The sequence below is a fragment of the Eriocheir sinensis genome, chromosome 22 (assembly GCF_024679095.1).
Source record: "Eriocheir sinensis breed Jianghai 21 chromosome 22, ASM2467909v1, whole genome shotgun sequence".
Lineage (NCBI taxonomy): Eukaryota > Metazoa > Arthropoda > Malacostraca > Decapoda > Varunidae > Eriocheir > Eriocheir sinensis.
In genome coordinates this window covers 44,592-69,893 of record NC_066530.1, presented here as the reverse complement: position 1 = coordinate 69,893, position 25,302 = coordinate 44,592, and the positions used below count along the sequence as shown (strand labels likewise).

At 43.7% G+C, this 25,302-nt stretch overlaps 2 protein-coding genes and 1 long non-coding RNA gene across 3 annotated transcripts; all 3 read right to left on the bottom strand.

Moving 5' to 3' along the window:
* Positions 1–2,088: 2,088 nt before the first annotated feature.
* Positions 2,089–15,779, bottom strand: LOC127001872 (uncharacterized). Its single transcript, XR_007755489.1, has 2 exons — positions 15,263–15,779; positions 2,089–2,977 (listed from the first exon to the last, which is right to left on the bottom strand). It is a non-coding gene; the product is annotated as an uncharacterized LOC127001872 (long non-coding RNA).
* Positions 3,113–10,522, bottom strand: LOC127001869 (dehydrogenase/reductase SDR family member 11-like). The gene is made up of 6 exons (XM_050867055.1): positions 10,376–10,522; positions 8,955–9,123; positions 7,969–8,098; positions 7,461–7,590; positions 4,359–4,520; positions 3,113–3,948 (listed from the first exon to the last, which is right to left on the bottom strand). The coding sequence occupies exons 1-6, from the start codon at positions 10,505–10,507 to the stop codon at positions 3,907–3,909; spliced, it is 765 nt and encodes a 254-aa protein (XP_050723012.1). The 5' UTR covers positions 10,508–10,522; the 3' UTR covers positions 3,113–3,906.
* An 805-nt stretch (positions 15,780–16,584) lies between the features above and the next one.
* Positions 16,585–24,533, bottom strand: LOC127002276 (dehydrogenase/reductase SDR family member 11-like). The gene is made up of 7 exons (XM_050868088.1): positions 24,380–24,533; positions 22,685–22,842; positions 21,265–21,433; positions 20,277–20,406; positions 19,769–19,898; positions 16,660–16,820; positions 16,585–16,600 (listed from the first exon to the last, which is right to left on the bottom strand). The coding sequence occupies exons 1-7, from the start codon at positions 24,441–24,443 to the stop codon at positions 16,585–16,587; spliced, it is 828 nt and encodes a 275-aa protein (XP_050724045.1). The 5' UTR covers positions 24,444–24,533.
* Between the last annotated feature and the right edge of the window lie 769 nt (positions 24,534–25,302).

The window sequence follows — 25,302 nt, the reverse complement described above, 5'->3', positions numbered from 1 at the left end:
AAGCAGGAATTGTCTAAGGAAATATCAGGGGTGAAGGATGAAGTTGAGTCTCGGGCCTTGAGTGTGAGAGAGGAGCTGGGATAGTTGGCAGAGGTGCTGCAGCGCGCCGAGCATGCTGATTTAGCGGGTGCAAGCTGGGCCGAGGTCACCAAGCGTAGGAGGAAAGTAAAGAAAAACCTACTTGTTGTTAGGGCCTCTGAACAAGACAAAAAGGCTACTGAGTTGAAAAGTGAAGTTTCCCAGGCATTACAAGGCATTCAGATTACTGATTCAAGATTCACTAATGGAGGATAACATTGTAATGGACTTTGATGATGAGAACATGAGGAATGAGGCAGCCCAAAAACTGGACTCTGTTGAGCAAGTTTGTACTAAAAGTGTGGGAAAATTGAGGCCAAAGATTTGTAATGTGCATAAGGAGGAGACCGGGAATAAGATCACTGAGACACTGCTAAACAGAAATGAGTTCCTACACTCGATTCCACGAGTTGAGGAGAAAATTGAGAGGATTTTTAGTAAGCCTTTTAGTAAGCTGGTGGCACAATGCACTATATCATATAAAACGTGATCCAATGGAGATGCATATATATAATCATGTAACTAGTGAGCTGGATTATTGTTACTCACTTTATTATGGCCTTCCTAATTAAATATCTCCTGAAGAAATTACAACTTGTCATGAACAGAGCTGCAAGGCTAATAAAGGGTCTGCCCCCACGTGAGAGAATAACACCTGGCATTGGCTACCCATCAAGGCACGAACAGTCTACAAAATATGTGTCTTGACTTATCAAGCAACGCGACTTGGTAAACCTGGATATCTGAGAAATTTACTACAGGATTTTCATTTGGACACCGCCATGTCACTGAGACACAGTGCAGAACAGTGTATACTCAATGAGCCCAGGGTCAACCTGGAACTGGGTTTCAGAGCATTTGAGAAGAGTGCCCCGCGGCTCCGTAATGAGTTACCCGGGGATGTTAAGAACAGTGGCAGTCTGGCAATCTTCAAGAAAGCGCTGAAGACTCACTTATTTACTAAATCCTACGACTTTACAAACATGAGGATTGAGGACAACTTTCAGTGCTAATATTACTGTTATAATGTTGGCGGCACTGTGGAGCGCTGCTACGGCGGCGGACCGGAGCCTGAAACCTCATCAACGGTAAACGGCCAGTGTGGGGGCACTTTGGGGCGTGTGAAGAGGCAGTAACTGCAGAAATGGATCGCAGATGTTGACCAGCTTCCTTTATGTTTCTATTTTGCTTTGTGTGTTGGGCGATGAATCAAATAACAGGAGAAACGTATTCGTGTTTTCTTTGGGTGCTTGTGTGAGTGATATGAGGGAGAGAGAGAGAGAGAGAGAGAGAGAGAGAGAGAGAGAGAGAGAGAGAGAGAGAGCACTGAACTCACTCACCTGCTGGGTACTATGGAGTCTGCTGGAGAGATGGTCAGCCGAGAACCGTCCGCTTAGGCTCTCTTTTACCAACTGAAATAAGCAGATAACCAGTTGTGCCAACTCAAAATTTACAAATCCGCTAGGATGGCATGAAAAATCCGCCAGATTATAGGTGAAACCATAAAAATTTGCCGCTAGATTGGAGTTAAAAATCCGCCAGTTACTCCTGTCAATTTTAAGATTTTTCCCGCTAGATTTCAAACAAAACCTCTAGATTTAGCGGGAAAACCGTTAATTTGGCAACACTGCAGATAACGGTCGGTAATGGTGCTGTGTGGTGATGAGGGCAAGGGGCAATTGTAAGTGGATGCATCCTCACGTTTGACTCCCCCACGCAGCTATTATAAAAAGGAGAGTGATTGACTCATCCCGGAGAAGGCACTTTCCAAGGTCACTTCAAGATAACTACCATTCCACTCTTCCTCTTCCCTTTCCCTTACCTCACACCCCTTCCCAACCTTTCCTTACCCAACCTCCCTGTTAAGTTAGGCTGTGGGACATTCTCTCTCTCTCTCTCTCTCTCTCTCTCTCTCATATCACACACACAAGCTCCCAAAGATAACACGGATACTTTTCTCCTGTTTATTTGATTATCGCTCAACAAACAAATTCAAAAAAACCTAAAGAAGAGGTCAACAGTTGCCATTTATTAGTATTAGGGCCATTTTCACAGTTCGCCAACGCCAAGATGGGTACGTTAGTAAGCTCCCGAAACAATACCAGCGACTTCGACAATTCCCTGTCTATATTGATTGGAGTTCATATATATACGTTAAGGAAACTGAGGTAACTATACACAGGGAATCTCTTGTGCATCTGGTGGCGAGTAGAAAAGCTAACAGTTATGGAGTATATATAGGATTGTCTAGTTTGGTTCAGGCCGTTACAAAGACACTATTTGATCATGGAATTAGCTCGTTATGAGTCATCTCCTTAAACATTTTTGCGCCTAAGCACACATATATTTGACAAGGCTTTCGTAGTAAGAGTTTTGGGTATTTGCAGTAGTTTTATGACACTTGGTAGTTTGATCATTCTTTTGTGTCATGAACCTACAAAATAAGGCATTAGAGCGCGGTAGATATCCTTTTTTTTTTGGCCTTTATAAATAGTTTGATGTGAGGAGCAGCCATTGCGCCACAAGACAGTAATTTGTTCAGTGCTCGCTCTGGAACACTGGCTCAAAATAAACATACAGAGCTCATTAAACCTCAATAGTTAAGATGAAAACGTCACAAAATAGGGTGTGAGGTTTTTATTTTATATTTTTACGGATAAGCTTGACTTGTATTAGAAAACTATCGTACCAAGATCATATTTGACACGCTTTTCGTAGGAGTTTTGAGCATTTCCAGGGGTAGTTTACTGGCCCTGGTGTTAGTTTGACCCTTCTACCATGCTATGATTGTGAAAAGGCACTCATAAAAACCTGATGATCTCCTTTTTTTACCTTTGTTGATGTGAAAGGTGGAAGCCGCAGAAAGTCCAGTGTTCCTCGCGGCAATGGAGGGGTGCACCTGCCCAGCCTCGTGTGACAAGTAAATAAGCCGAATAGTGACGAATACAAAGCCATTCATGCCTCATAACCGAGAAATAATGACGGCGGGAGGCTAAGAGGATCAAGAGCGTGTGAACAGACCGAGTGACGCAGGACTAAAGGAGACAAGAAGAGACTATGATGTCTACTGGATTCTTGTGACAGGGAGAAGCTGCTGGCCGGACCCCAAGGCGCACAGGTGAATGCCTCTTATTAAACATGTGAGCTAGTAGTAGTCAGTAGTCAGTATGCATGTGAGCGTAGTAGTTGAAAGATGTTTGGTAGTAGTAGTAGTAGTAGTTCAAGTCCTAATTTTGGCAGATTTTTTTGGGTCTGGATCTGGATCTGTATTATAATGCAGGGGTTATGTATGGAGATTCACTACGCGCCTCCAATATTGCCCCTACGAGAATAATAACCTTTCCCAGGTCTCACATACTGTTGTAATTCTCTAGTTTTACCGGTTCATCATACATGTGGGGGGGTCCACATGTCCCTCCTGGCAAAATGGTCCGAGTAGGCAATGGTCCGAGTTGGGGGTGAACCATCTGAATTCCCCCTTTCTTTTCCGAGAATTGGGGGTGAGAGTTGTCGAGATGCCTCATAACCGGTCAAGAAATGAAACCTGGGCTGGACATGAGTGTGGGTGAGAAGATGATTCGGATGATTCACCTACAGTTTGGATCTTGAGTTCGAGTTGGAATAAAGAATGGTTCAAATTTGTATTAAAAATGGCCAGAGTGGGTCGTTCAGAATGGTCCGAGTTGGTTGAGATGACGGTCCGAGTCGGTATTTCAGAATGGTCCGAGTTGGTCGTTCAGAATGGTCCGAGTTGGTATTTCCGAATGGTCCGAGTTGGCATTTCAGAATGGTCCGAGTTGGAGATGGTCCGAGTTGGACCTACCCCATTCAGATAACCTGCGTTACGGGACGCAGCTGCACGTCATGGATCTGTGGAACAAAACATTCCCACGTTACTACAGAGAGAGAGAGAGAGAGAGAGAGAGAGAGAGAGAGAGAGGGGGAGGACATGGTCACTGACCTATATCCCTTCAGATCTTGTAGTTTCCATGTGAGAGACTTTACTAAAGAGATGTTCACCAAATCACCAACTCTGCCATTGTACAATCCACAAAGTCAGCCTCTTCCTCTTTTTTTATTCTTAATATTATTTAAGATTGACATGACACACTGATTATGATGTAAATAACTCAAGAATAGTGGCAGATGAAAATATTAACCAAATATCATAACCTCACTCAAATAGAAACTTAACCTCCTTTGAATGCTAATCTAACCTGTCACTGTTGAAGTAACGTACATATGATAACCCAAGATAAAGATATTGACGGTACACCAACCTGAACATGGGGAGGGGCACCGAGAATGTGGACAAGAGTGGCGGTGACGTCATCCGCACTCATGCTCCCGCGCTCCTTGTAGAGCTTCTTGGCTGCATTTGCATCCTTTGCCAAGCGGGCATTCATTACAAACTCAGTCTCCACCACACCGGGACTGATGGCCTACAGGGAGGAGGAAAGACGTTAGCGATCAATTATAATATATTCTTGCTCCTGAGATTTTATTTTATTTTTTATATATAGATACTAATTGGAGTTCTTGAGTTTTCCTGTGGGTAAGCAAGCAAACATGTAAGTAAAAGTGGGAGTGATGTTGTTTGTACTCGTTGCTTTTCAACCATTACAGAACACAGTCTTTAGTTTGGCGATAAACCATAGCGTCTTTTTTTTTTTTACAACGGAAGAGCCAGCTCAAGGGCAACAAAAAGGGTGTATAAAAAAAGCCCGCTACTTGCCGCTCCCACAACACAAAATAGTTTAGAGCGGCCAAGAGGGAGGTAAATTTCGGGAGGAGAGGTGTCTTGATACACTTCTTGAAAAAGGTAAAGTCATAGGCAGGAGGAAATACAGACGAAGGAAGGCTGTTCCAGAGTTTACCAATGTAAGGGATGAAAGAGTGAAGATGCTGGTTAACTCTTGCATAAGGGGTTTGAACAGTATAGGGATGAGCTAGAGTGGACAGTCGAGTGCAGCGGGGCCGCGGGAGGGGGGGAGGCATGCAGTTAGCAAGTCCAGAAGAGCAATCAGCGTGAAAATATCGATAAAAGATAGAAAGAGAGGCAACATGTGGCGGAATTTAAGAGGTAGAAGACAATCAGTAAGAGGAGGAGAGCTGTGTGAGTGGAGCTCCCCCGACACAAGAGATGCATACTCCATATGAGGGCGGACAAGGCCCCTATATATGGAGAGCATCTGTGCGGGGTAGAAGAACTGGCGGAGACGATACAGAACGCCCAACCTCGAGGAAGCTGATTTAGTGAAAGAGATGTGAAGTTTCCAGTTGAGATTTTGAGCTAAGGATAGACCAAGGAGATTTAGTGTTGAAGAAGGTGACAGCTGAGAGTTATCAAGGAATAGGGATAGGTGTTTGGAAGATTGTGTCGAGTTGATAGGTGGAGAAATTGTTTTTTTGAGGCACTGAAGGACGCAAAATGGAAATGATAGCAAGGTCTGAGGTTAAGCGTTCTGCACCTCTAGTCTGGAGTCTTTTAATTCCTGTTGAGAAGGCCTTTTGTTGAAAGAAGTTGAATGATGCAGAGTGGAGTCGTCAGCGTATGAATGGATAGGACAGTTTGTTATGGAAAGAAGATCATTGATGAATAACAGGAAGAGAGTGGGTGATAGGACAGAGCCCTGTAGAACACCACTGTTGATAGGTTTAGGGGAAGAACAGTGACCGTCTACCACAGCGGAGACTGAACGGCCGGAAAGGAAACTGGAGATAATGGAACAGAGAGAGGGATAGAATCCGAAAGAGGGCAGTTTAGAAAGCAAAAACTTGTGCCAGACTCTAACGAAAGCTTTCGATATGTTTAACGCAACTGAGAAAGTTTCACCGAAACATCTAAGAGAGGATAACCAAGACTGAGTTAAGAGAGCAAGAAGATCGCTAGTAGAGTGCCTCTTGCGAAATCCATACTGGCGATCAGATAGAAGGGCAGAAGTGGAAAAGTGCTTTTGAATCTTCCGGTTAAGGATTGATTCAAAAGCTTTAGATAGACAGGAAAGTAAAGCTATAGGTCGGTAGTTTGAAGGATTGGAGCGGTCACCCTTCTTAGGCACAGGTTGTATGAAGGCGTACTTCTAGCAGGAAGGAAAGGTAGGTATTGATTGGCAGAGGCGAAAGAGTTTGACCAGGCAGGGTGTCAGCACGGAGGCACAGTTTTAAGGACAATAGGAGGCACTCCATCAGCTCCATAAGGCTTCTGAAAGTTGAGGCCAGACAGGGCATACAAAACATCGTTCATAAGAATCTTAATAACAGGCATAAAGGAGTCATAGGGGGAATGAGTAGGAGGAATATGCCCAGAATCGTTCAGAGTGGAGTTTTTACAGAAAGTTTGAGAGAAGAGTTCAGCCTTAGAGATAGATGAGACGGTGGTGCTGCCGTCAGGGTTAAGGAGAGGAGGGAAAGATGAAGAAGTGAAATCGGAGATATTTTTGGCTAGGTGCCAGAAGTCCCGTGAAGAAATAGAAAAAAGAGGTTTTGGTAAGTCGAAGAATAGATTTGGCACGATTCCGGGCAGAAATATAAAGAGCATGGTTAGCAGGAGTGCGAAGGCACTGGTACCTTTTGTGAGCTGCCGCTCTATCTTTGATAGCATGAGAACAAGCGTGATTAAACCAAGGCTTTTTAGCATAAGGAGTAGAGAAAGTACGTGGAATGTGTGCCTCCATTCCAGAGACAATCACCTCTGTGATGCGCTGGGCACACACAAAGGGGTCTCTATCCTGGAAGCAGTAGTCATTCCACGGGAAATCGGAAAAGTACATCCTCAGGTCGTCCCACCGAGCTGAAGTTTATGAGAAATTTGCCTCTATGTAGATTTGATAATTTAATTAAACTCTTTTTAACTGAGTTCTGGTGCTTACTGTAAAAGTACGTTAATCCGAATTCCAATGGTCATAATATCCCAATAAAAGTAAACATTTCTGAATGCAGGAGATTTCCTGACTAGGTGAACTTATATATCAGTTTGTTTTTTTTTTTTTTGTTTTTTATTTATTTATTTTTTTTTTTTTTACATGTGGCCTATAGCGCCGTTAGGCTACTCCATAGCCTACCATATTCCATATATCATATTCTGAGCCTGTTATGGCGCAGGCAGTTGTTTATAGTGGCGACATTATTATTGGCTCATGCTCAAGCAATGCCTTCGGAGAGAATGTGAGTCATCCCGTTACCTTTACAGAACTCTCGGTTGCCACAGGAGTAGGATGCCGCCGCCAAGCCACCAGTCTGATGCAAGCTTCCGCTTATTTTGAAACAAAAAATTCTTATAAGCCTGAGGGAGGAAGGGAACAGAAATAAACTTCGCTGTTGAGATGGCTGTTAATCTCGTAACAATGCCATCAGGCTGAACACAAATCAGTCATCCTTACCGATATTCTGATGTTGGAGTTAGCTTCCCTCAGCTCCTGCCTCAATCCCTCAGTGAGTGCTGTGACGGCGAACTTGGTGGCGGCGTAGAAGTGAATAGCTTTATTGGGGTTGACACGGTGTCCGGCAATGCTGGATGGATATAAGAAGCAAAAAATAAACCCTCGGAAAATTATCACTGTTTCGTGTTTATTTGTTGTTTGGAGTTTTGACAAAAGGGAGGTAGGTTGACAACTCTACACAGACAAAAATGTTAAGAGGTATAATCAAAATAGTAGAGAGTCAGAGGTTCCTATCAAATGCCAAATGCCTCTTCCCCTTTCCCAATTAATATACACATGTATATCATTGGCCAGTGCACAACTAAGCCTCGCCTCTTCTCTAACTCAAGGTGCAAATGGATGCTGGGAAAAATTAAATCTTATTGGTGGATACTGGAAACGGTTACACCTTATTGGTAGATGCTTGACTGATGTTATATATTTTGATGGATGCTGGGAATGAGCATACCTGCTGATGTGGATGATGTGCCCATCGTCAACGCCGCGTTCTCGCATGGAAGCAATACTCTCGCGCGTACATAAGCACAGAGCCACAACGTTGAGATCCATCATCTCACGCCACTCCTTGGGGCTTCCCTCTGTAAAGCCGCAGGAGAGCAAGGGCGTGAGAAACACTGGGGATGAGTGGGCGTGAGGGCTGAAGGGTAATACTAATGGTATAACCAATACAGGGAGGGTGAACATGGTTGAACAGCTTGGTCTAAGAACATGAGTAACAACGAATGAGTTATAGAGGACTAGGTGACCAGACCCAGTGAGTAGCGATTTCAGAGAAGGTATAGAGGGAATTAAAAGATAAAGTTAGGGGTATACACTACAGCTTCCTGCTTTGTCAGTGCTCATCTCTGTCAGCTCAGCCTTGAGATAGCACTGAATGAAAACCCATCACCCTGTGACACAGGGCATGTATGACATCCTAGCCACCACATTTTACAATCCCTAAGTTTTCCCAAGCACCCATTTATTGACCAGCTCGAAAGGATGAACAGTTGAGCGAGCTAAACACAAATTGCCCAGGACAGGATTGACCACAGGCCCGTAGATTCATAGCTATGCATTCTAACCATCACCACATAGGCTTTAAGTCTACATAAAAAGGCCAAAGCAATACAAAAGTGGATGGATATTTGTCCAGAATTACACCAAACTGAAACCCGTGTTTGATGTTATTTTTTCCTGATAGATTCATCATTGATAAATTTGTGTTAGAAATTACTCATCTGAGATTTCTAAGAATTAATTAGGCTCTGATAACTTGCAGTTTTAGTATTGACATGTTATGAGCATTCGAATAAGTTGAGACTGTTAGTTTAATGGATTGTGGGGTGGTAGGATGCTGGTTTCGGGGTGACTTGCTCCAGTGTATTGAAATGGGTAGGATTTTGGAATTCTGTTGTACAGGGGACTTAAGAACTTTGTTAAATGCTGCCTCACCCAGCAGGGACTTGTTGTGGGTGAATCCTGCATTGTTGATACACACGTCCACGCCTCCGAGGTCCTTCTTGATCTTGGCGAACATGGCCAGCACCTCCTCGTCCTTGGTGAGGTCACACTTGATAGGGATCAGCGTGCCTCGCTGACCCTTGCATTCAGCTGCCAAGGCCTGTGGGGAAAGACAGTTTATTTCCATTGTTTAGAGTTGTTTGATTTTACTACTGCAACATTGTCTTATTGATTTTTTATTACATGTTTGCCTATTGCATTCTTCAGGGGCCTGGTGGTCGGCTCAAGCCCGTCATGTTGCATACAAGTGTTTATAGTGGTGCCATATATTCTTGGGTCATGCTGCCCTTCAGCATTCTTCATTCACTTGGATGGTTCCTCTAGGCTCCTAGAGTCCAGGCTGATAGGTGATCTTTCGGACAACGTGTGGGTATATAGTCTTAGGCCACTCGGCGGTGACTGAAAAATCCCAGGTGAGAGTGGTGGATTCGAACCCGTGTTATCCAGAACGCGGTGAATGCGGGACGCGCATGCTAACCACTCAGCCACCACCTCCTTAGATTATAGTGTTTTATGCTACACTTTAAAAGATCTTAGCTCATATAGTGTAGTTTAGTCCTGCAGACTATTTAAAATATACCATGTCCATGTGCAATATATTATACCATACATTTTGTTACTATGAAATCTTCAGGTTGATTTTGAATAAGCATTATTTTGTGAATGGATAAAAAAAAATTGAGTACAATCTAGCTAATACAACATGAAAAAAAAAATCCGTAGTATATCTTGGAGTAGCGTAAGTCATCCTGAATGTTTTACGAGGTTGATTCCCAAAGCACAAAATGATATCTTGTGACTTGGCTCATGTGTAGAGATTACACAGAAACTGGAGATATTATGACCGATATTGAGTTGAACGAATTCCCTTTAAAAACAATGTCACTGGGTTTGAGATTGACAATGAGCATGTTTTTATCTATCTAGAAGTAGCAGGAAGAGTAATCATCAAGCAGCTGGATAAAAAAAGATAACAAATTGAGACTTTCAGAACCAATGCATTGGTTCAACAAACAAATAAATGACCGAGTATTAATTACTTCACACTAGGAACAGGTGATCAACAAGGAAACTAGATGAGAAAGGATAAACGGAAGGATACGTTCAGAAAAAATATATATAATGGGAAAGTTGAAAGGAGGGGATATAAGTCAGCCAGTAAATAACTCATGACCTAGAGACAGACACCCAGCCAGTCTACAAGCAAGTCATGACCCTCATCACCTAGCTGCAAATGCTGGTGGATGTTTGAAAAGGTTGAATCTTTTTGGTGAATGCAGAGCTGGTGTGGGCGGGGCTTATTTGCCAAGTTAATTTAAACCAAGAATACCTGCTTGGATTGGTCAGCTCACCTGTAGTTTGTCAATGCTACGAGCTGCTCCCACCACCTTCATGCCCTCAGCCACCAGCCTCCTGGCCACGCTGGCACCGATCCCCATACTGGCACCAGTCACCAGGGCCACACGACCTGACCACCGCTCCATCCTGACGGGGGTCTCAAGTAGCAGAGCTGGGAGGGAAGGAATGGGGATTAAATGATTGTTTCGAAGGAACGATAATAAGTAAAATAGGCAATAATATGAATAAATGAGCAAATAGATAACAGAGTATATATGAAAATAAGTGGATAAAAAGGGTAAGAATAAAGTGTTAGACTAAACAACAGCAAGACAGCTACCACTGCAAGGCTGGAGGAGTGAACCAGTTGCATAGCTATAAAATATAGGTATCGGTCACTGGGGGACACAGGTAAGTTTAGGGGGACATTAGGCAAGTGGAGCTCGGGGGCCTCCTAATGCCACATAGGAGGCATATTCTAAGATCAGATCAGTGGTGGGTGTTAGGGCATGTAAAATGTGCTTTCTTGGCTGGAATCAAGCAAATATAATCTACACAAGATCAACTGGATTTGAACGCCTTGCCTGAATCGAGCATCTCATGCTACTGGCATAGTGCAAAAATTGGAAGAATTTAAGCAGGAATTGTCTAAGGAAATATCAGGGGTGAAGGATGAAGTTGAGTCTCGGGCCTTGAGTGTGAGAGAGGAGCTGGGATAGTTGGCAGAGGTGCTGCAGCGCGCCGAGCATGCTGATTTAGCGGGTGCAAGCTGGGCCGAGGTCACCAAACGTAGGAGGAAAGTAAAGAAAAACCTACTTGTTGTTAGGGCCTCTGAACAAGACAAAAAGGCTACTGAGTTGAAAAGTGAAGTTTCCCAGGCATTACAAGGCATTCAGATTACTGATTCAAGATTCACTAATGGAGGATAACATTGTAATGGACTTTGATGATGAGAACATGAGGAATGAGGCAGCCCAAAAATTGGACTCTGTTGAGCAAGTTTGTACTAAAAGTGTGGGAAAATTGAGGCCAAAGATTTGTAATGTGCATAAGGAGGAGACCGAATAAGATCACTGAGACACTGCTAAACAGAAATGAGTTCCTACACTCGATTCCACGAGTTGAGGAGAAAATTGAGAGGATTTTTAGTAAGCCTTTTAGTAAGCTGGTGGCACAATGCACTATATCATATAAAACGTGATCCAATGGAGATGCATATATATAATCATGTAACTAGTGAGCTGGATTATTGTTACTCACTTTATTATGGCCTTCCTAATTAAATATCTCCTGAAGAAATTACAACTTGTCATGAACAGAGCTGCAAGGCTAATAAAGGGTCTGCCCCCACGTGAGAGAATAACACCTGGCATTGGCTACCCATCAAGGCACGAACAGTCTACAAAATATGTGTCTTGACTTATCAAGCAACGCGACTTGGTAAACCTGGATATCTGAGAAATTTACTACAGGATTTTCATTTGGACACCGCCATGTCACTGAGACACAGTGCAGAACAGTGTATACTCAATGAGCCCAGGGTCAACCTGGAACTGGGTTTCAGAGCATTTGAGAAGAGTGCCCCGCGGCTCCGTAATGAGTTACCCGGGGATGTTAAGAACAGTGGCAGTCTGGCAATCTTCAAGAAAGCGCTGAAGACTCACTTATTTACTAAATCCTACGACTTTACAAACATGAGGATTGAGGACAACTTTCAGTGCTAATATTACTGTTATAATGTTGGCGGCACTGTGGAGCGCTGCTACGGCGGCGGACCGGAGCCTGAAACCTCATCAACGGTAAACGGCCAGTGTGGGGGCACTTTGGGGCGTGTGAAGAGGCAGTAACTGCAGAAATGGATCGCAGATGTTGACCAGCTTCCTTTATGTTTCTATTTTGCTTTGTGTGTTGGGCGATGAATCAAATAACAGGAGAAACGTATTCGTGTTTTCTTTGGGTGCTTGTGTGAGTGATATGAGAGAGAGAGAGAGAGAGAGAGAGAGAGAGAGAGAGAGAGAGAGAGAGAGAGAGAGAGAGAGAGAGAGAGAGAGAGAGAGAGAGCGCACTGAACTCACTCACCTGCTGGGTACTATGGAGTCTGCTGGAGAGATGGTCAGCCGAGAACCGTCCGCTTAGGCTCTCTTTTACCAACTGAAATAAGCAGATAACGGTCGGTAATGGTGCTGTGTGGTGATGAGGGCAAGGGGCAATTGTAAGTGGATGCATCCTCACGTTTGACTCCCCCACGCAGCTATTATAAAAAGGAGAGTGATTGACTCATCCCGGAGAAGGCACTTTACAAGGTCACTTCAAGATAACTACCATTCCACTCTTCCTCTTCCCTTTCCCTTACCTCACACCCCTTCCCAACCTTTCCTTACCCAACCGCTCCAATCCCTCAAACTACCGTCCTATTGCTTTACTTTCTTGTCTATCTAAAGCTTTTGAATCAATCCTTAACCGGAAGATTCAAAAGCACCTTTCCACTTCTGACCTTCTATCTGATCGCCAGTATGGGTTCCGCAAGGGGCGTTCTACTGGTGATCTCCTAGCTTTCTTAACTGACTCTTGGTCATCCTCTCTTACCCGTTTCGGTGAAACTTTTGCTATTGCGCTGGACATATCAAAAGCTTTTGATAGGGTCTGGCACAAATCTTTGCTTTCTAAACTACCCTCCTACGGTTTCTATCCTTCTCTCTGTACCTTTATCTCCAGTTTCCTTTCTGACCGTTCTATTTCTGCCGTGGTAGACGGTCACTGTTCTTCCCTAAATCTATTAACAGTGGTGTCCCACAGGGTCCTGTCCTATCTCCCACTCTTTTTCTGATGTTCATTGATGATCTTCTTTCCAAAACGAACTGTCCTATCCATTCCTACGCCGATGATTCCACTCTGCATTATTCAACTTCTTTTAATAGAAGACCCACCCTTCAGGAACTTAACGACTCAAGGCTGGAGGCTGCAGAACGCTTAGCCTCAGACCTTACTATTATTTCCGATTGGGGCAAGAAGAACCTGGTGTCCTTCAACGACTCAAAAACAGTTTCTACACCTATCCACTCGACACAATCTTCCAAACAAATATCCACTATTCTTTGACAACACCCAGCTATCACCTTCCTCAACACTAAACATCCTCGGTCTATCCTTAACTCAAAATCTTAACTGGAAACTTCATATCTCATCTCTTACTAAATCAGCTTCCTCGAGGCTGGGCGTTCTGTACCGTCTCCGCCAGTTCTTCTCCCCTGCACAGTTGCTGTCCATATACAGGGGCCTTGTCCGCCCTCGTATGGAGTATGCATCTCATGTGTGGGGGGGCTCCACTCACAGCTCTTCTGGACAGAGTGGAGGCTAAGGCTCTTCGTCTCATCAGCTCTCCTCCTCATACTGATAGTCTTCTACCTCTTAAATTCCGCCGCAATGTTGCCTCTCTTTCTATCTTCTATCGATATTTCCACGCTGACTGCTCTTCTGAACTTGCTAACTGCATGCCTCCCCCCCGCCCGCGGCCCCGCTGCACTCGACTTTCTACTCATGCTCATCCCTATACTGTCCAAACCCCTTATGCAAGAGTTAACCAGCATCTTGACTCTTTCATCCCTCACGCTGGTAAACTCTGGAACAATCTTCCTTCATCTGTATTTCCTCCTGCCTACGACTTGAACTCTTTCAAGAGGAGGGTATCAGGACACCTCTCCTCCCGAAATTAACCTCTGATTTTGGACACTCCTTTAACCTCTGTTCGGGAGCAGTGAGTAGCGGGCCATTTTTTCTTTTTTTTTCTTTGCGCCCTTGAGCTGTCTCCTTAGCTGTAAAAAAAAAAAAAAAAAAAAAAAAAACTCCCTGTTAAGTTAGGCTGTGGGACATTCTCTCTCTCTCTCTCTCTCTCTCTCTCTCTCTCTCTCTCTCTCTCTCTCTCTCTCACACAAGCTCCAAAGATAACACGGATACTTTTCTCCTGTTTATTTGATTATCGCTCAACAAACAAATTCAAAAAAACCTAAAGAAGAGGTCAACAGTTGCCATTTATTAGTATTAGGGCCATTTTCACAGTTCGCCAACGCCAAGATGGGTACGTTAGTAAGCTCCTAAACAATACCAGCCACTTCGACAATTCCCTGTCTATATTGATTGATTCATATATATATATATTGGAAACTGACTGAGGTAACTATACACAGGATCTTTGTGCATCTGGTGGCGAGTAGAAAAGCTAACAGTTATGGAGTATATATAGGATTGTCTAGTTTGGTTCAGGCCGTTACAAAGACACTATTTGATCATGGAATTAGCTCGTTATGAGTCATCTCCTTAAACATTTTTGCGCCTAAGCACACATATATTTGACAAGGCTTTCGTAGTTAGAGTTTTGGGTATTTGCAGTAGTTTTATGACACTTGGTAGTTTGATCATTCTTTTGTGTCATGAACCTACAAAATAAGGCATTAGAGCGCGGTAGATATCCTTTTTTTTTGGCCTTTATAAATAGTTTGATGTGAGGAGCAGCCATTGCGCCACAAGACAGTAATTTGTTCAGTGCTCGCTCTGGAACACTGGCTCAAAATAAACATACAGAGCTCATTAAACCTCAATAGTTAAGATGAAAACGTCACAAAATAGGGTGTGAGGTTTTTATTTTATATTTTTACGGATAAGCTTGACTTGTTGTATTAGAAAACTATCGTACCAAGATCATTATTTGACACGTTTTTCGTAGGAGTTTTGAGCATTTCCAGGGGTAGTTTACTGGCCCTGGTGTTAGTTTGACCCTTCTACCATGCTATGATTGTGAAAAGGCACTCATAAAAACCTGATGATCTCCTTTTTTTACCTTTGTTGATGTGAAAGGTGGAAGCCGCAGAAAGTCTAGTGTTCCTCGCGGCAATGGAGGGGTGCACCTGCCCAGCCTCGTGTGACAAGTAAATAAGCCGAATAGTGACGAATACAAAAGCCATTCATGCCTCATAACCGAGAAATAATGACGGCGGGAGGCTAAGAGGATCAAGAGCGTGTGAACAGACCGAGAGTGACGCAGGACTAAAGGAGACAAGAAGAGACTATGATGTCTACTGGATTCTTGTGACAGGGAGAAGCTGCTGGCCGGACCCCAAGGCGCACAGGTGAATGCCTCTTATTAAACATGTGAGCTAGTAGTAGTCAGTAGTCAGTATGCATGTGAGCGTAGTAGTTGAAAGATGTTTGGTAGTAGTAGTAGTAGTAGTTCAAGTCCTAATTTTGGCAGATTTTTTGGGGTCTGGATCTGGATCTGTATTATAATGCAGGGGTTATGTATGGAGATTCACTACGCGCCTCCAATATTGCCCCTACGAGAATAATAACCTTTCCCAGGTCTCACATACTGTTGTAATTCTCTAGTTTTACCGGTTCATCATACATGTGGGGGGGTCCACATGTCCCTCCTAACAAAATGGTCCGAGTAGGCAATGGTCCGAGTTGGGGTGAACCATCTGAATACCCTTTCTTTCCGAGAATTGGGGGTGAGAGTTGTCGAGATGCCTCATAACCGGTCAAGAAATGAAACCTGGGCTGGACATGAGTGTGGGTGAGAAGATGATTCGGATGATTCACCTACAGTTTGGATCTTGAGTTCGAGTTGGAATAAAGAATGGTTCAAATTTGTATTAAAAATGGCCAGAGTAGGTCGTTCAGAATGGTCCGAGTTGGTTGAGATGACGGTCCGAGTCGGTATTTCAGAATGGTCCGAGTTGGTCGTTCAGAATGGTCCGAGTTGGTATTTCCGAATGGACCGAGTTGGCATTTCAGAATGGTCCGAGTTGGAGATGGTCCGAGTTTGACCTACCCCATTCAGATAACCTGCGTTACGGGACGCAGCTGCACGTCATGGTTATGTGGTACTAAAACATTCACACGATAATACAGAGAGAGAGAGAGAGAGAGAGAGAGAGAGAGAGAGAGAGAGAGAGAGAGAGAGAGAGGGACATGGTCACCTTGACCTATCCCTTCATATCTTGTAGTTTCCATGTGAGAGACTTTACTAAAGAGATGTTCACCAAATCACCAACTCTGCCATTGTACAATCCACAAAGTCAGCCTCTTCCTCTTTTTTTATTCTTAATATTATTTAAGATTGACATGACACACTGATTATGATGTAAATAACTCAAGAATAGTGGCAGATGAAAATATTAACCAAATATCATAACCTCACTCAAATAGAAACTTAACCCTCCTTTGAATGCTAATCTAACCTGTCACTGTTGAAGTAACGTACATATATGATAACCCAAGATAAAGATATTGACGGTACACCAACCTGAACATGGGGAGGGCACCGAGAATGTGGACAAGAGTGGCGGTGACGTCATCCGCACTCATGCTCCCGCGCTCCTTGTAGAGCTTCTTGGCTGCATTTGCATCCTTTGCCAAGCGGGCATTCATTACAAACTCAGTCTCCACCACACCGGGACTGATGGCCTACAGGGAGGAGGAAAGACGTTAGCGATCAATTATAATATATTCTTGCTCCTGAGATTTTATTTTATTTTTTATATATAGATACTAATTGGAGTTCTTGAGTTTTCCTGTGGGTAAGCAAGCAAACATGTAAGTAAAAGTGGGAGTGATGTTGTTTGTACTCGTTGCTTTTCAACCATTACAGAACACAGTCTTTAGTTTGGCGATAAACCATAGCGTCTTTTTTTTTTTTACAACGGAAGAGCCAGCTCAAGGGCAACAAAAAGGGTGTATAAAAAAAGCCCGCTACTTGCCGCTCCCACAACACAAAATAGTTTAGAGCGGCCAAGAGAGGTAAATTTCGGGAGGAGAGGTGTCTTGATACACTTCTTGAAAAAGGTAAAGTCATAGGCAGGAGGAAATACAGACGAAGGAAGGCTGTTCCAGAGTTTACCAATGTAAGGGATGAAAGAGTGAAGATGCTGGTTAACTCTTGCATAAGGGGTTTGAACAGTATAGGGATGAGCTAGAGTGGACAGTCGAGTGCAGCGGGGCCGCGGGAGGGGGGGAGGCATGCAGTTAGCAAGTCCAGAAGAGCAGTCAGCGTGAAAATATCGATAAAAGATAGAAAGAGAGGCAACATGTGGCGGAATTTAAGAGGTGAAGACAATCAGTAAGAGGAGGAGAGCTGTGTGGTGGAGCCCCCCGACACAAGAGATGCATACTCCATATGAGGGCGGACAAGGCCCCTATATATGGAGAGCATCTGTGCGGGGTAGAAGAACTGGCGGAGACGATACAGAACGCCCAACCTCGAGGAAGCTGATTTAGTGAAAGAGATGTGAAGTTTCCAGTTGAGATTTTGAGCTAAGGATAGACCAAGGAGATTTAGTGTTGAAGAAGGTGACAGCTGAGAGTTATCAAGGAATAGGGATAGGTGTTTGGAAGATTGTGTCGAGTTGATAGGTGGAGAAATTGTTTTTTTGAGGCACTGAAGGACGCAAAATGGAAATGATAGCAAGGTCTGAGGTTAAGCGTTCTGCACCTCTAGTCTGGAGTCTTTTAATTCCTGTTGAGAAGGCCTTTTGTTGAAAGAAGTTGAATGATGCAGAGTGGAGTCGTCAGCGTATGAATGGATAGGACAGTTTGTTATGGAAAGAAGATCATTGATGAATAACAGGAAGAAAGTGGGTGATAGGACAGAGCCCTGTGGAACACCACTGTTGATAGGTTTAGGGGAAGAACAGTGACCGTCTACCACAGCGGAGACAGAACGGCCGGAAATGAAGCTGGAGATAAAGGAACAGAGAGAAGGATAGAAACCGTAAGAGGGCAGTTTAGAAAGCAAAGACTTGTGCCAGACTCTATCGAAAGCTTTCGATATGTCTTTAGCGCAACTGAGAAAGTTTCACCGAAACATCTAAGAGAGGATAACCAAGAATCAGTTAAGAGAACAAGAAAATCGCCAGTAGAACGCCCCTTGTGGAACCCATACTGACGATCAGATAGAAGGTCATAAGTCGAAAGGTGCTTTTGAATCTTCCGGTTAAGGATTGATTCAAAAGCTTTAGATAGACAGGAAAGTAAAGCTATGGGGCGGTAGTTTGAAGGATTGGAGCGGTCACCCTTCTTAGGCTCAGGCTGTATGAAGGCGTACTTGCAGCAGGAAGGAAAGGTAGATGTTGATAGGCAGAGACGAAAGAGTTTGATCAGGCAGGGTGTCAGCACGGAGGCACAGTTTTTAAGAACAATAGGAGGCACTCCATCAGCTCCATAAGGCTTCTGAAAGTTGAGGCCAGACAGGGCATACAAAACATCGTTCATAAGAATCTTAATAACAGGCATAAAGGAGTCATAGGGGGAATGAGTAGGAGGAATATGCCCAGAATCGTTCAGAGTGGAGTTTTTACAGAAAGTTTGAGAGAAGAGTTCAGCCTTAGAGATAGATGAGACGGTGGTGCTGCCGTCAGGGTTAAGGAGAGGAGGGAAAGATGAAGAAGTGAAATTGGAGGAGATATTTTTGGCTAGGAGCCAGTAGTCCCGGGAAGAATTAGAAAAAAGAGGTTTTGGTAAGTCGAAGAATAGATTTGGCACGATTCCGGGCAGAAATATAAAGAGCATGGTTAGCAGGAGTGCGAAGGCACTGGTACCTTTTGTGAGCTGCCGCTCTATCTTTGATAGCATGAGAACAAGCGTGATTAAACCAAGGCTTTTTAGCATAAGGAGTAGAGAAAGTACGTGGAATGTGTGCCTCCATTCCAGAGACAATCACCTCTGTGATGCGCTGGGCACACACAAAGGGGTCTCTATCCTGGAAGCAGTAGTCATTCCACGGGAAATCGGAAAAGTACATCCTCAGGTCGTCCCACCGAGCTGAAGTTTATGAGAAATTTGCCTCTATGTAGATTTGATAATTTAATTAAACTCTTTTTAACTGAGTTCTGGTGCTTACTGTAAAAGTACGTTAATCCGAATTCCAATGGTCATAATATCCCAATAAAAGTAGACATTTCTGAATGCAGGAGATTTCCTGACTAGGTGAACTTATATATCAGTTTGTTTGTTTTTGTTTTGTTTTTATTTATTTATTTAATTTTTTTTTTTTTACATGTGGCCTATAGCGCCGTTAGGCTACTCCATAGCCTACCATATTCCATATATCATATTCTGAGCCTGTTATGGCGCAGGCAGTTGTTTATAGTGGCGACATTATTATTGGCTCATGCTCAAGCAATGCCTTCGGAGAGAATGTGAGTCATCCCGTTACCTTTACAGAACTCTCGGTTGCCACAGGAGTAGGATGCCGCCGCCAAGCCACCAGTCTGATGCAAGCTTCCGCTTATTTTGAAACATAAAAAATTCTTATAAGCCTGAGGGAGGGGAAGGGAACAGAAATAAACTTCGCTGTTGAGATGGCTGTTAATCTCGTAACAATGCCATCAGGCTGAACACAAATCAGTCATCCTTACCGATATTCTGATGTTGGAGTTAGCTTCCCTCAGCTCCTGCCTCAATCCCTCAGTGAGTGCTGTGACGGCGAACTTGGTGGCGGCGTAGAAGTGAATAGCTTTATTGGGGTTGACACGGTGTCCGGCAATGCTGGATGGATATAAGAAGCAAAAAATAAACCCTCGGAAAATTATCACTGTTTCGTGTTTATTTGTTGTTTGGAGTTTTGACAAAAGGGAGGTAGGTTGACAACTCTACACAGACAAAAATGTTAAGAGGTATAATCAAAATAGTAGAGAGTCAGAGGTTCCTATCAAATGCCAAATGCCTCTTCCCCTTTCCCAATTAATATACACATGTATATCATTGGCCAGTGCACAACTAAGCCTCGCCTCTTCTCTAACTCAAGGTGCAAATGGATGCTGGGAAAAATTAAATCTTATTGGTGGATACTGGAAACGGTTACACCTTATTGGTAGATGCTTGACTGATGTTATATATTTTGATGGATGCTGGGAATGAGCATACCTGCTGATGTGGATGATGTGCCCATCGTCAACGCCGCGTTCTCGCATGGAAGCAATACTCTCGCGCGTACATAAGCACAGAGCCACAACGTTGAGATCCATCATCTCACGCCACTCCTTGGGGCTTCCCTCTGTAAAGCCGCAGGAGAGCAAGGGCGTGAGAAACACTGGGGATGAGTGGGCGTGAGGGCTGAAGGGTAATACTAATGGTATAACCAATACAGGGAGGGTGAACATGGTTGAACAGCTTGGTCTAAGAACATGAGTAACAACGAATGAGTTATAGAGGACTAGGCGGCCAGACCCAGTGAGTAGCGATTTCAGAGAAGGTATAGAGGGAATTAAAAGATAAAGTTAGGGGTATACACTACAGCTTCCTGCTTTGTCAGTGCTCATCTCTGTCAGCTCAGCCTTGAGATAGCACTGAATGAAAACCCATCACCCTGTGACACAGGGCATGTATGACATCCTAGCCACCACATTTTACAATCCCTAAGTTTTCCCAAGCACCCATTTATTGACCAGCTCGAAAGGATGAACAGTTGAGCGAGCTAAACACAAATTGCCCAGGACAGGATTGACCACAGGCCCGTAGATTCATAGCTATGCATTCTAACCATCACACCACATAGGCTTTAAGTCTACATAAAAAGGCCAAAGCAATACAAAAGTGGATGGATATTTGTCCAGAATTACACCAAACTGAAACCCGTGTTTGATGTTATTTTTTCCTGATAGATTCATCATTGATAAATTTGTGTTAGAAATTACTCATCTGAGATTTTTAAGAATTAATTAGGCTCTGATAACTTGCAGTTTTAGTATTGACATGTTATGAGCATTCGAATAAGTTGAGACTGTTAGTTTAATGGATTGTGGGGTGGTAGGATGCTGGTTTCGGGGTGACTTGCTCCAGTGTATTGAAATGGGTAGGATTTTGGAATTCTGTTGTACAGGGGACTTAAGAACTTTGTTAAATGCTGCCTCACCCAGCAGGGACTTGTTGTGGGTGAATCCTGCATTGTTGATACACACGTCCACGCCTCCGAGGTCCTTCTTGATCTTGGCGAACATGGCCAGCACCTCCTCGTCCTTGGTGAGGTCACACTTGATAGGGATCAGCGTGCCTCGCTGACCCTTGCATTCAGCTGCCAAGGCCTGTGGGGAAAGACAGTTTATTTCCATTGTTTAGAGTTGTTTGATTTTACTACTGCAACATTGTCTTATTGATTTTTTATTACATGTTTGCCTATTGCATTCTTCAGGGGCCTGGTGGTCGGCTCAAGCCCGTCATGTTGCATACAAGTGTTTATAGTGGTGCCATATATTCTTGGGTCATGCTGCCCTTCAGCATTCTTCATTCACTTGGATGGTTCCTCTAGGCTCCTAGAGTCCAGGCTGATAGGTGATCTTTCGGACAACGTGTGGGTATATAGTCTTAGGCCACTCGGCGGTGACTGAAAAATCCCAGGTGAGAGTGGTGGATTCGAACCCGTGTTATCCAGAACGCGGTGAATGCGGGACGCGCATGCTAACCACTCAGCCACCACCTCCTTAGATTATAGTGTTTTATGCTACACTTTAAAAGATCTTAGCTCATATAGTGTAGTTTAGTCCTGCAGACTATTTAAAATATACCATGTCCATGTGCAATATATTATACCATACATTTTGTTACTATGAAATCTTCAGGTTGATTTTGAATAAGCATTATTTTGTGAATGGATAAAAAATTGAATACAATCTAGCTAATACAACATGAAAAAAAAAAATCCGTAGTATATCTTGGAGTAGCGTAAGTCATCCTGAATGTTTTACGAGGTTGATTCCCAAAGCACAAAATGATATCTTGTGACTTGGCTCATGTGTAGAGATTACACAGAAACTGGAGATATTATGACCGATATTGAGTTGAACGAATTCCCTTTAAAAACAATGTCACTGGGTTTGAGATTGACAATGAGCATGTTTTTATCTATCTAGAAGTAGCAGGAAGAGTAATCATCAAGCAGCTGGATAAAAAAAGATAACAAATTGAGACTTTCAGAACCAATGCATTGGTTCAACAAACAAATAAATGACCGAGTATTAATTACTTCACACTAGGAACAGGTGATCAACAAGGAAACTAGATGAGAAAGGATAAACGGAAGGATACGTTCAGAAAAAAATATATATAATGGGAAAGTTGAAAGGAGGGGATATAAGTCAGCCAGTAAATAACTCATGACCTAGAGACAGACACCCAGCCAGTCCACAAGCAAGTCATGACCCTCATCACCTAGCTGCAAATGCTGGTGGATGTTTGAAAAGGTTGAATCTTATTGGTGAATGCGGAGCTGGTGTGGGCGGGGCTTATTTGCCAAGTTAATTTGAACCAAGAATACCTGCTTGGATTGGTCAGCTCACCTGTAGTTTGTCAATGCTACGAGCTGCTCCCACCACCTTCATGCCCTCAGCCACCAGCCTCCTGGCCACGCTGGCACCGATCCCCATGCTGGCACCAGTCACCAGGGCCACACGACCTGACCACCGCTCCATCCTGACGGGGGTCTCAGGTAGCAGAGCTGGGAGGGAAGGAATGGGGATTAAATGATTGTTTCGAAGGAACGATAATAAGTAAAATAGGCAATAATATGAATAAATGAGCAAATAGATAACAGAGTATATATGAAAATAAGTGGATAAAAAGGGTAAGAATAAAGTGTTAGACTAAACAACAGCAAGACAGCTACCACTGCAAGGCTGGAGGAGTGAACCAGTTGCATAGCTATAAAATATAGGTATCGGTCACTGGGGGACACAGGTAAGTTTAGGGGGACATTAGGCAAGTGGAGCTCGGGGGCCTCCTAATGCCACATAGGAGGCATATTCTAAGATCAGATCAGTGGTGGGTGTTAGGGCATGTAAAATGTGCTTTCTTGGCTGGAATCAAGCAAATATAATCTACACAAGATCAACTGGATTTGAACGCCTTGCCTGAATCGAGCATCTCATGCTACTGGCATAGTGCAAAAATTGGAAGAATTTAAGCAGGAATTGTCTAAGGAAATATCAGGGGTGAAGGATGAAGTTGAGTCTCGGGCCTTGAGTGTGAGAGAGGAGCTGGGATAGTTGGCAGAGGTGCTGCAGCGCGCCGAGCATGCTGATTTAGCGGGTGCAAGCTGGGCCGAGGTCACCAAGCGTAGGAGGAAAGTAAAGAAAAACCTACTTGTTGTTAGGGCCTCTGAACAAGACAAAAAGGCAACTGAGTTGAAAAGTGAAGTTTCCCAGGCATTACAAGGCATTCAGATTACTGATTCAAGATTCACTAATGGAGGATAACATTGTAATGGACTTTGATGATGAGAACATGAGGAATGAGGCAGCCCAAAAATTGGACTCTGTTGAGCAAGTTTGTACTAAAAGTGTGGGAAAATTGAGGCCAAAGATTTGTAATGTGCATAAGGAGGAGACCGGGAATAAGATCACTGAGACACTGCTAAACAGAAATGAGTTCCTACACTCGATTCCACGAGTTGAGGAGAAAATTGAGAGGATTTTTAGTAAGCCTTTTAGTAAGCTGGTGGCACAATGCACTATATCATATAAAACGTGATCCAATGGAGATGCATATATATAATCATGTAACTAGTGAGCTGGATTATTGTTACTCACTTTATTATGGCCTTCCTAATTAAATATCTCCTGAAGAAATTACAACTTGTCATGAACAGAGCTGCAAGGCTAATAAAGGTCTGCACCCACGTGAGAGAATAAAACCAGGCATTGGCTCCCCATCAAGGCACGAACAGTCTACAAAATATGTGTCTTGACTTATCAAGCAACGCGACTTGGTAAACCTGGATATCTGAGAAATTTACTACAGGATTTTCATTTGGACACCGCCATGTCACTGAGACACAGTGCAGAACAGTATAGGCTCTGTGAGCCCAGAGTCAAACTGGAACTGGGTTTCAGAGCATTTGAGAAGAGTGCCCCGGGGATGTTAAGAATAGTGGCAGTCTGGCAATCTTCAAGAAAGCGCTGAAAACTCACTTATTCACTAAATCCTACGACTTTACAAACATGAGGATTGAGGACAACTTTCAGTGCTAATATTACTGTTATAATGTTGGCGGCACTGTGGAGCGCTGCTACGGCGGCGGACCGGAGCCTGAAACCTCATCAACGGTAAACGGCCAGTGTGGGGGCACTTTGGGGCGTGTGAAGAGGCAGTAACTGCAGAAATGGATCGCAGATGTTGACCAGCTTCCTTTATGTTTCTATTTTGCTTTGTGTGTTGGGCGATGAATCAAATAACAGGAGAAACGTATTCGTGTTTTCTTTGGGTGCTTGTGTGAGTGATATGAGAGAGAGAGAGAGAGAGAGAGCGCACTGAACTCACTCACCTGCTGGGTACTATGGAGTCTGCTGGAGAGATGGTCAGCCGAGAACCGTCCGCTTAGGCTCTCTTTTACCAACTGAAATAAGCAGATAATGGTCGGTAATGGTGCTGTGTGGTGATGAGGGCAAGGGGCAATTGTAAGTGGATGCATCCTCACGTTTGACTCCCCCACGCAGCTATTATAAAAAGGAGAGTGATTGACTCATCCCGGAGAAGGCACTTTACAAGGTCACTTCAAGATAACTACCATTCCACTCTTCCTCTTCCTTTCCTTACCTCACACCCCTTCCCAACCTTTCCTTACCCAACCGCTCCAATCCTCAAACTACCGTCCTATTGCTTTACTTTCTTGTCTATCTAAAGCTTTTGAATCAATCCTTAACCGGAAGATTCAAAGCACCTTCCACTTCTGACCTTCTATCTGATCGCCAGTATGGGTTCCGCAAGGGGCGTTCTACTGGTGATCTCCTAGCCTTCTTAACTGACTCTTGGTCATCCTCTCTTACCCGTTTCGGTGAAACTTTTGCTATTGCGCTGGACATATCAAAAGCTTTTGATAGGGTCTGGCACAAATCTTCGCTTTCTAAACTACCTCCTACGGTTTCTATCCTTCTCTCTGTACCTTTATCTCCAGTTTCCT

Coding starts and splice junctions, on each gene's coding strand:
- LOC127001869 (XM_050867055.1), bottom strand. CDS start 10,507: ATGGAGCGGTGGTCAGGTCGTGTGGCCCTGGTGACTGGTGCCAGTATG. Junction 9,124..10,375: donor GTAGCATTGACAAACTACAG/GTGAGCTGACCA, acceptor CTTTCCCCACAG/GCCTTGGCAGCTGAATGCAA. Junction 3,949..4,358: donor GTGCCCCTCCCCATGTTCAG/GTTGGTGTACCG, acceptor TTTGTTCCACAG/ATCCATGACGTGCAGCTGCG.
- LOC127002276 (XM_050868088.1), bottom strand. CDS start 24,443: ATGAGGTTTCAGGCTCCGGTCCGCCGCCGTAGCAGCGCTCCACAGTGC. Junction 20,407..21,264: donor CCACAACAAGTCCCTGCTGG/GTGAGGCAGCAT, acceptor GCGGCTTTACAG/AGGGAAGCCCCAAGGAGTGG. Junction 16,821..19,768: donor ACTCCAACATCAGAATATCG/GTAAGGATGACT, acceptor TCCTCCCTGTAG/GCCATCAGTCCCGGTGTGGT.